This window comes from Octodon degus, unplaced genomic scaffold (genome assembly GCF_000260255.1).
Source record: "Octodon degus isolate 3935 unplaced genomic scaffold, OctDeg1.0 scaffold00113, whole genome shotgun sequence".
Taxonomy (NCBI): domain Eukaryota; kingdom Metazoa; phylum Chordata; class Mammalia; order Rodentia; family Octodontidae; genus Octodon; species Octodon degus.
The window spans coordinates 1,216,918-1,226,854 of NW_004524689.1; the positions used below are offsets into that span (position 1 = coordinate 1,216,918).

Genomic DNA, 9,937 nt, shown 5'->3' on the forward strand with positions numbered 1-9,937 from the left:
CTCGATTTTCTTTTTCCACTTCGGCAGCTGCTCTCTGGCTGAGGCTCTGCCACCACTGGCGGCCTCTTACATGTGATGGGAGCTGCCCCTCCTGGGACCAGGTGGTGGAGTGCTGGGCGCCTCCTGGGAAGGCCGGGCCAAGCTGGGGGCACCTGTGAACGGTGGGGGGCGGGGGGGCGGGGGCCCGGCAGCAGCCCAGGGTGGACGAGCTAAGGGCAGCCTGGCAGGTGACGGAGGGCACAGCGCCCAGGGGCCAGGGAGGTGGGGAGAGCTGTGTGATTCTGGAGCGCTGAGCCCAGCTCCACACCTTGTTGTGGAAGGCCCATCTTGTACCTCTGAGGTCCGGGTCACAGCCCACGCTGGGTCCAGGACCTGGTGTTATGGGGGACCGGGTGACCCCTCCACTGGGCAAGAAGCAGCCAGGCCTCCTGGTGGCAGGGTCCCGAGAAATCAGACCGGACTGGGAGTGACCTGGACTCTGGCAATGTTCGGTTCAGTGTCTCTCCAAGGGACAGCAAGCCAGCAGGGAGTGGGGCAGAGCCCGTGGGGAGGAGTCTGCTGCTTCTGGGGGAGCTGGGCGCAAGCTGCACCTCTAGGGAGGCCTTGGGCTGTGGGGGCAGCCACGTCACCATCACCTCTGTCTCCCCTGGGCAGAGCAAAGCCGAAGAGGATGTGGAATCTGGGGAGGATGCCGGGGCCAGCAGTCGCAGCAGCCGCCTTCTCATGAGCAGTTTCACCAAGCGCAAGGTCCAGCCCCGCTCCCACACTGGGGGCCCTGTGCAGGACCCCGCCGAGCCCACCTTCCTCCCTGCACCAGGCACTAGCAGGCTCTGGGGCCAGAAGCCCACTGTCAATGTCTTGACAGCCCTCTCTGGCCTGGCCAGTGTCCAGGCTCAGACACTCTGTGGCTGCCCCAAGTTGCCAGGGTGCAGGCAGAGCTGAGCATCTGGGTGGGAAGGGCTTGGTGGGTTGTGTGGGCTGCCGGGAGCCAGAGGGCCCAGCCCGGTGGGTGAAGGCCTGCAGGTCACAGCTCTGTCCTCCGGCACAGAGAAAGGGCAACAAGCTAAAGAAGGTGGCCAGCATGGAGGAAGGGGACGAGGACCCAGACTCACCAGGAAGCCAGAGCCGAGGGTCAGTGCCCTGCAAGGGGCAGGGGCGTCACCCTGGGCTGTCCCTGGATGCCAGGCAGGACCTCAAGGCAGCAGTGGGAAGGAAGCTGTTGTCCCAGTGACAACCATGGTGGGGTGTGCGGGTGGGCATGGGCAGCACTGCAGGCTGGATGCGAGGACAAGGCCGGCCAGGGCAGCAGTCCCACGGCCCCAGGGTTCCCAGGCCGCCGCTGCTCAGCACCAGGTCCCGGTGCCCCTCACCCCTTCCTGGGCCTGGTGATGATGGCTCCATGCAGCATGGGGTTGGTGCTGGTCCCTGGACCCTGCTTCTGGGGTTTTGTGGCGGCCTCCTCTGCCCATGCCTGTGTCTCTCCTTCCTGTCTCTCCTCCCTCACAAGCTCTCTCTGCCTGTGCCTACTCCCTGTCCTGTCCCTCCCACTGTCACCAGCCCTCTCTTGCACCTATACACAGCTGGGGCCCCGTGGTCACTGCCCGGCCTCCTCTGCTCAGGGCCTTTCAGAGCCTCGTCCCCATAGGCTCGGGATTCTCAGTGTCTTTGCACTGGCTGGCACCCTACGGGGCCCTTTGCCCAGCCGTGCCATGGCCTGGGTCTGTGCCTGCTGGGGTTGGTATAGTCCTCAAGCCAAGTGGCCTCCATGTGTGCCCTGCTCAGCCCGTGTGGGCATGGAAGGACCCGCCCAGATCCTGGAGTCCCATAGTGGAGCTGGGTGCCGTCGGGCTGGCCCTGAGTGGGAAGGCACCACAAGGCCCCAACCGCCTCTGCCACGCCCCACAGGACGGCCCGGCAGAAGAAGACTGTGAAGCTGTCCCGGGCCCTCTCAGACCTGGTGAAATACACCAAGTCCGTGGGCTCTCACGACGTGGAGACGGAGGGTGAGGGCCACAGGGTGGGCACAGGTGCCCGGAGCAGGGCTGTGCACACCCCGAGACCCAACTCATGCCGTGGTCTGCACCACAGTGGCCTCGAGCTGGCAGGTGTCATCCTTCAGCGAGACCAAGGCCCACCAGATCCTGCAGCAGAAGCCGGCGCAATACCTGCGCTTCAACCAGCGCCAGCTCTCCCGCATCTACCCGTCCTCCTACCGCGTGGACTCGAGCAACTACAACCCGCAGCCCTTCTGGAACGCTGGCTGCCAGATGGGTGCGTGTGGCCAAGGAGGAGCAGGGGGCGCCGTGGCAGCTGGGGCGCAGGGCCTTGTTCCTGGGGTCGCACTGCCTGTGGCTCTGCTAGGCTGGCACCTGACAGGATCCTTGAACCCCAGGCAGCTTGGGAGAGACAGCCCCACTGTCCCACCCCTGCGAGCTGCAGGGCCTACCCACAGCTCGGGGACACGGGCCTGGGACAGTGTGGGGACTGCTGCCGACTCCAGGGCCTTTGTCCCCACCCACAGTTGCCCTCAACTACCAATCGGAGGGGCGGATGCTGCAGCTGAATCGGGCCAAGTTCAGCGCCAACGGCGACTGTGGCTATGTGCTCAAGCCCCCGTGCATGTGCCAGGGTGAGATGTGGGGCTTGTGGGGTGCACCAGCAGCGGGGAAGCCAGGCTGCCACCTGCTGTCCGGATTCTGCAGGGGGGCAGCACCCGCCGCCTCTGGCTGCCTGTGAAGGACCCTGCTCTGCCAGGGCCTCAGGCTAGGAATCAGGGAGCCCTTGCCCAAGCTGGGCCTGTACGAGACGTCTGTGTGGGCAGGGCTGGCGTGAGCGGCCTGGGGTCTGTGGGCTCAGGCCTGATGCCCCAGCCCTGGACTGGACTCCAAAGGCCTCCTTGACCTGTCCCTTGGTTTCTGCCTTGATTCCCTTCTCCCCCTCCTCCCCACCCCATCTCTGTCCTGCGGAGCCATGCCAGCACTTGGCATGTCTGTGGAGTCCTCAGCCTGTGTCAGTGCCTGCTGCCCCACCTCCATGCTGTCCCCAGGCCTGGGTGCGGGCAGGTCCAGTAGCGACCTCCTGGGAAGCTGCCTGCTCTGCTCATGCCTGTGTCCTCTCAGGCTTCTTCAACCCCAACTCCGAGGACCCTCTGCCTGGACAGCTCAAGAAGCAGCTGGCCCTGAGGATCATCAGCGGGCAGCAGCTCCCTAAGCCCCGAGACTCCATGCTGGGTGACCGCGGAGAGGTGGGGCTGGGCCTGCATGGCCGAGTGGGCTGCGGGCCCATGCCACACTCACCCTGGAACCCAATGCCACCCCTTACACCGTCCCCAGATCATCGACCCCTTTGTGGAGGTGGAGGTCATCGGGCTCCCCGTGGACTGCAGCAAGGAGCAGACCCGTGTGGTGGATGACAATGGTAAGCACCCAGTGCCAGCCTGTGTGAAAACGGGCCTGAGCTGCCTGCGGTGTGCCAGGGGCCCCAGCCCACGGCCCCCAGGCCCCTTTCTCTCACAACCTGGGCCACGTCACAGGGCTGCAGCTCGTCCGCACAGCCTGCCTTCTGCTCCAGGGTTCAACCCCATGTGGGAGGAGACGCTGGTGTTCACGGTGCACATGCCTGAGATCGCGCTGGTGCGCTTCCTTGTCTGGGACCATGACCCCATTGGGCGAGACTTCATTGGCCAGAGGACACTGGCTTTCAGCAGCATGATGCCAGGTGGGTGGCCAGGCTGGGAGCTGGCCTGGGGGCTTCTGGTGGGGCCCCAACACACGGAAGTCCCCATCCCTACCAGCCTTGAGGGGGGGCTCACCAACTGGGCGGTGCCTACAGCCTGCAGGGTGCCCCTGGGTGTCTGGAGGGACGGAGCCCCTGTGGGGCTGTCAGTCCTGTTCAGGGCCCTGGGCAGACAGGAGGGGCGGCCTGCTGACCACGTGGCCATGCCCCAGGCTATCGGCATGTGTACCTGGAGGGGATGGAAGAGGCCTCCATCTTTGTGCACGTGGCCATCAGTGACATCAGTGGTAAGGTGAGTGCCACATAGGAAGAAGGCAGTGCCCAGAAACTGTTCCCTCCTCTACCTGAAGAGGGGTTCGAGGGTGCTGACCTCTGTGTCCCTGCCCTGGGAAGCAGCTCTCTGTGTCCCCTCCCTGCCCTCCACCTGCACCTGGCTCAGTCCCCTTTGGTGGCTCTACCTAGGAACGCTGAACACGTGGCTGATGGGGACAGTAACCGTGCCTCCCATGGCCTTCTCCCCCCAGCCTCCATGGCTCCTTCATCTTCCAGAGTTGCCTGGATTTGCCCCCTACCCAGCCCCCACACACTGGCCCCGAGCCAGGCCAGGGCAGGGGTCTCAGCCTATGAGCCAGCAGCTCTTCCAAGTGGGTGGCTTGGGCCCCGCTGGCCTCTCTCCTGCTGTGCCCGTGGGCCTAGAGGCTCTGCAGTGTCCTGCTCTCTGCTGCCGCTGCCGTCCGTCCGTCCGTCCGTCCGTCCACCCTTCCATCTGTGTTCACCTGTCTCCAGGGGCCGTGGGCCCCCTCCCCAGCCTCTGGGGCTGCTCACCGGCCTTCACTCTGTCTCTTTGGTCTTGCAGTGGGCTTCTGTATGTCCAAAGTCTACTTTAGGAAGCGCAGCCCTGTTAGGAATCATGAAGGTACCCGGGCGCCACGGGCCTGTGCAGCCCGTGCCCCTGCATGCCAGGTCGCACTCATTAGCATCCGTGACTCCTGGTAGCATTTTGGAGGTGTCAGTTCATTTGACATGGGTCATGACGTGGTTCTGGGGTGCCCTGGGCCATCCTCAGCCAGAGTGGCATTTATGAGGCCGATCCAGGATTCAGCCGAGGCCACTGCCTCCTGCGCACCATCCTGTGCCCGTCTTCTGCCCTTGGACATCCGCTTTTCTGGCATGAGCTTTGCCCCTGCTTCCTGTCCCGCCTCCTATGTCCCTCCTCTCTATGCCCCCATGCTGTTATTTCTCAGCCTGCTTCCATTTCCCCCCGTCTGTCGGGGCCTGGGCTGGGGGACACCATGGGGCCTGGCACTCCAAGCCTGAATCCTGGACCTCCTTCTAAATGATGTTCCAGCCCACGTCGACCAAATTGCACTGAATTTGGGATCTTGAATCAGGACACTGATTCAAGTGCTGGCCACGTTAGGGCCCTGCCAGAAGGGCCCCATGTGCCAGGCCCTGGGCTGCTCTGTACCAAGTGCAGCCCGTCCGTCCTGGGGAGTAGTGGGTGTTGCAGGGTCTCTGTGGGGTACCGGGGTGCCTGGCATGTGAGGGCCTCTGCTCTGTCCTCGGGTGATGCAGCTGCCTGGGGCTTCCCAGAAGGGACCCTGGCGGGGGCTGCAGGACAACCTGAGCAGAGACCTCTGGCCCAGCTGAAGTGGTGCCACCTGAGTCCAGCACTGAGCCAGCTGGGGGTGTGGGCTCATGCAGGCCAAGAGTAGGGCTGGGCTAGAGGGAGCCGCATGGAATTCAGAAGGGCTCCTGGAGTGGTGTCCCTGCAGGGTCACCAGGAGCAGCCAGGGCAGGGCTGGGCGAGCAGGCCTCAGGTGCACCTGGTTGTGCTTGCTTCCGTGACTGTTGCTGCTGAGGGCTAGGGGATGTGACCTGCAGCGGCCGCCGTGCCCTGCTTGCCTCAAGCCCAAGAGCAGAGCCAGGTGTGGTGGCCAGGGCCAGGGCTGAGGTCCGTCCTTGTGGGGGCCGCGGAGGGGTGACTCCTGCCTCTACCAGAGTTCAGAAGGGCAGGTTGTTAGTCTAAGAGGGGTCCTGCTGTCCCTGGTGTGGCTGTTGGGAGGACCCCGCGGCTAGCATCCTGCACGCTCTCTGGCCACCAGCCCAGTGGCACCTGACGTGGCCACCGACGTGCCCAGTGGGACTCTGAGAATGGGTCCAGGGCTGCAGCCCCAGCTGGGCTGTGTGCCTGGCACCAGCTATATGGGCCCCTTCTTTTGCAGGCCAAGCAGGCTCTGGGCCTAAAAGGTCTCTTCCTCCGCGGCGCAAAGCCAGGCTCCCTGGACAGTCATGTTGCTGGGCAACCCCTGCCCCGGGCCTCCGTTAGCCAGAGGCTTCTCCGGCGCACAGCCAGCGCCCCAACCAAGAGCCAGAAGCCGGGCCGCAAGGGTTTCCCAGAGCTGGTGCTGGGCACACGGGACATGGGCTGTGAGGGGACAGCCAACGATGTGGTACCCCCCGGCCCTGGCCCCACTCTGGAGACCCCAGCCCATGATGGCCTGGGCAGCAGCAACTCCCGAGGTAAGGCACCGGCAGCAGCGCCAGTGGCTGCTGAGCCCAGGAGCCCCGTGCAGCTGCAACCTCCTCGAGGCCGTGAAGGCTCTGGGCCTGCCGGGGTGGCGGCCACGTGCATGAAGTGCGTGGTGAGCTCCTGCACCGGTGTGCACACAGAGGGCCTGTGGAGGGAGCAGCCGCCCAGCCCTGGGCCTGCAGGTGGGCTCATGGCCATCAGCCAACAGCCCCGGGCCTGGGGGGACACTCCGGGGAGCCCCTGTGGCCTGGGCCCTCGAGCCACCCCAGGGAGAAGCGCAGAGGCCTATAAGGGCCCTGGGGCCCAGCGGCAGGGCCCAGGCAGCAGCGGCTCTGTGTCCTTGGACTCCAGCAGCCCAGGCAGCCCCCAAGTGGCCCCCTGCCCGCCTGAGGGTGCCCACAGGCAGCTGGGGGCCCTGCAGGGAGAGATGAATGCCTTGTTCGCTCAAAAGCTGGAGGAGATGAGGAGTAGTTCCCCCATGTTCTCCACGGGTAAGGCCAGCCACTCCTCGGCACCTTGTCCTCCACCCGCCAGGCATGCCTGGGCCTGCGTCCCCTGCTGTGCTCGTGTCTGCTTCTGTGTGCTCCTCAGCCTGTCTGCCCTGGCTCCTGCCCCTCTGCACAAGAGGCCCTGGCACTCTGGGGGGCAGCCCTTGTCCAGCCCGTCCAGGGCTCGCCTTGCTGGGAAGTCTGTTGAAGGCAGTGGTGCAGCCCTAGGGCGTCCCCAGTGTCCTGCAGCCTGGGCTGCTGCTCTAGCCTGATGCCCGGCCTGAGTCTGGAAAGGGCTGAGACTGCTTCCATTATTCCTGGGCCCACGACTCAGCAGCTCCAGCAGACCCTAGCCCTTCTGGTGGACAGCAGGTGGAGGGTGGAGCTGGGGGCCAGACCCCAGCCTGGGCGGGGGGATGTGCCTGAGCCCCGCACTCCGCTCCACACTCCTGCCCGCCTTGCTGTCCGTCTGCCCCTTGTCTAGCCCCACCCCGCTGACCTTGTTCTCCTTTCTGTCCCTGCACCCCGGCTGCCTCGTAGTTAGGGACTGAGAGCCGCAAGTGCCAGGTAATGGCCCGGCACCCCGTGCCCCGCTTCGCCCCAGACCCCACAGACCTTGTGAGTGGGAACAGGGCCTGGGCACTGTGTCTGTCCATGCCCTGGCCCTAGTGGCAGTGGGAGGGGGGTACACTGAGTGTGCCATATTACCTAGGAGCAAACGAAGAGGCCTGACCACTGGGGTCCTGGGGAGCCCTGTGCAGGGTCGCCCTTTGCAGGGCCCCCTCTGACCTGGCCCTCCCTCCCTGCCTTGCATCTTTGACTGTTTTTCCCCCCTGCCCTGTCTGTCCCTCTCTCTGCCCTGCCTCCTTCCCCTCTCTCCCTGCAGATGCCCGCCCCTTCTCTACTACGCAGCGATCCATCTCCCCACTGTGCAGCCTGGAGCCCATCGCGGAAGAGCCGGCCCTGGGCCCTGGTGCCCCTGCCCTGGCGGCCACCCCCACCAGCCCTCCCAGGGGGCGGCCCCAGTCCTCCCCTCAGACAGTTCGGGTACCTCCTGGGCCCCTCCAGCTCAGGACTAGGGGCCAAGGGGACAATGAAAAGGCTCCCATAAAGCTGCTCAATAGTGGGAGCCCTGGTGAGGCATGTGATGGGACCACTGGTAGCCAGCCAGCCGGCAGGAGCCAGCCTCGAGCCCTGGGCCTTCTGCCTGGGGTCAGAAGGGCCAAGAGTGAGGGCCAGGTGCCCTTGGAGTCCCCAGGCATATGGCAGCAGCTGGCAGGGCCATCACCCACCCCTGCCATCTACTCGGATGCCACAGGCAGTGACCGGATATGGCAGAGGCTGGAGCCAGGTAGCCACCGAGACAGTGTGTCCTCGTCTTCCAGCATGTCCTCCAGTGACACTGTCATTGACCTCTCCTTGACGAGCCTGGGCCTGGGCCGCAGCCGCGAAAGCCTGGCTGGGAACCCCCTGGGCCGCCTGCCCCCTCGCCCCTGCTCGGCCTCCACTGTCCGCCCAGACCGGCCACCTGTGACCAAGAGCAAGTCGAATCCCAACCTGCGGGCTGCAGGCCAGCCGCCTCCTGCGTCTGATGCCCTGCGGCCCCGGCCATTGGCCCCTCGGCTGCCTGGCCCACGCCCCCGGCCCTCCTGGGGAGGTCTTGCCCTGGTGGGCCTGCAGGACTGCCCAGTAGCTGCCAAGTCGAAAAGCCTGGGGGACCTGACAGCGGACGATTTCACCCCCAGCTTTGAGGGGGGCTCCCACAGCCTGGGCCGGAGCCTGGGCCCTCCAGGCAGGGTGCGGCGGGACGCCTTGACGGAGCAGCTGCGCTGGCTCACTGGCTTCCAGCAGGCCGGGGACATCACGTCACCCACCAGCCTGGGTCCAGCTGGGGAAGGGGGCCCGGGGGGCCCCAGCTTCCTGCGGCGCTCCTCCTCCCGAAGTCAGAGCCGTGTGCGTGCCATTGCCAGCCGGGCCCGCCAGGCACAGGAGCGCCAGCAGCGGCTTCGGGGCCTGGACCCAAGGGCCCCCCCAGAGGAGGAGCGGGGTACTCCCGAAGGTGCCTGCTCTGTGGGCCGCGAGGTTTGCATGGATGCCACAGGCCTCCCCAAGGGTGCCCCGGAGCAGGTGCCTGGAGCTGCTGACAGCCTGCTCCTGCTGAGGCTCTGAGCCGTGAACCATGCTGCCTGTCTCCCAGGACCCAGACCACGGCTGGGGAGCCAGCATCCAGCCCAGGCCCAGGCTCTCCTGCTGCAGCCCTGCGGAAGCCCAGGGTGTGTACAGACAACTCAGCACCCAGGCACTGCCCTGTCCTCCCTGGTGTCTGGCCCTTGGTGTGCGTGGCAAACCTGTCCCCAGGATGCCTGGCACTGCCCCACCCCCGCCCCACCCCCGTGTGCGCCTTCTGGTCACCCATCCTGTCGGGGCATCCTGAGGACTGTAAGCTGTCGGACACAGCTCCAATAAACATGTTCATACCTGCTCCCTCGCCCTTCCGGGACACTCGAGGCAGCCCGCACACCGTCCCCAGGACTTGGTGGCAGCTCGACAGCAGACCTGGCTCTGCCATGGGAAGGCTGGGTGCCGGCTGGGCGGGGAGGCTGCACTGGGCCTTTCCAGGACAGCTGGGGGGAGCCCCGCTACACGTGAGGCCTCAGTCCCCACTGCCTGCAAGGACTGCAGTCTGTCGCTCACCAGGGCTCAGGTAGAAGCACTGCCCTCTGGGGCCAGGGTGCGGGGACATGGCAACTGGCCCGGTGCAGGCCTCCTAAGAGGGCAGCTGAGGGCAGACCGGGGCCAGTGCCTGTCACCTGCCCCACCCGTGGCCTGGCTGGGGTCCGCTGCGTGGGCTACCTGCCTCCAGGAAGCTGGGGCAGATGTGCAGAGGTGGGGTAGGCTACTGGCCCGCCACCTGGGGACAGTGATACTGCTGTACCTGCAGTGGCTTCTTCCTGCAACTCTGGGAGAAGGCAGGCAGGCAAAGGCAACGGTGGCCTGGAGGACACGAAGGACACGTGGCTCCTGTGCCAGGGGCAGAGGCACGCACTACAGTATGCGCAGGCCGGCCTGAGCCTGCAGCCCTTGTCCCAGTTGTCCCTGCCCCATGAACCTGAGGACACCCAAGAACCACTGTGAAGTTCAGCCTGGCCTGCAGCCCACATGAGCCAGGCAGGGCGGCTCT

General features: G+C 65.8%; 1 protein-coding gene across 4 annotated transcripts in view; it reads left to right on the plus strand.

Moving 5' to 3' along the window:
- Plch2 (phospholipase C eta 2) overlaps window positions 1-9,231 on the plus strand; it is a 55,495-nt gene extending 46,264 nt beyond the window's left edge. For 3 of the 4 annotated variants that reach the window (XM_023699482.1, XM_023699481.1, XM_023699483.1), the window contains exons 13-23: window positions 655-747; window positions 1,049-1,131; window positions 1,906-2,003; window positions 2,089-2,271; window positions 2,522-2,629; window positions 3,120-3,244; window positions 3,333-3,417; window positions 3,571-3,717; window positions 3,948-4,027; window positions 5,961-6,759; window positions 7,643-9,231. In XM_023699482.1, the coding sequence (XP_023555250.1) occupies window positions 655-747; window positions 1,049-1,131; window positions 1,906-2,003; window positions 2,089-2,271; window positions 2,522-2,629; window positions 3,120-3,244; window positions 3,333-3,417; window positions 3,571-3,717; window positions 3,948-4,027; window positions 5,961-6,759; window positions 7,643-8,925 (3,084 nt within the window). In that variant the 3' untranslated portion in view covers window positions 8,926-9,231. The remainder of the gene's footprint in view (window positions 1-654; window positions 748-1,048; window positions 1,132-1,905; window positions 2,004-2,088; window positions 2,272-2,521; window positions 2,630-3,119; window positions 3,245-3,332; window positions 3,418-3,570; window positions 3,718-3,947; window positions 4,028-5,960; window positions 6,760-7,642) is intronic. The other variant, XM_023699484.1, reaches the window with a different exon arrangement.
- Window positions 9,232-9,937: the final 706 nt, after the last annotated feature.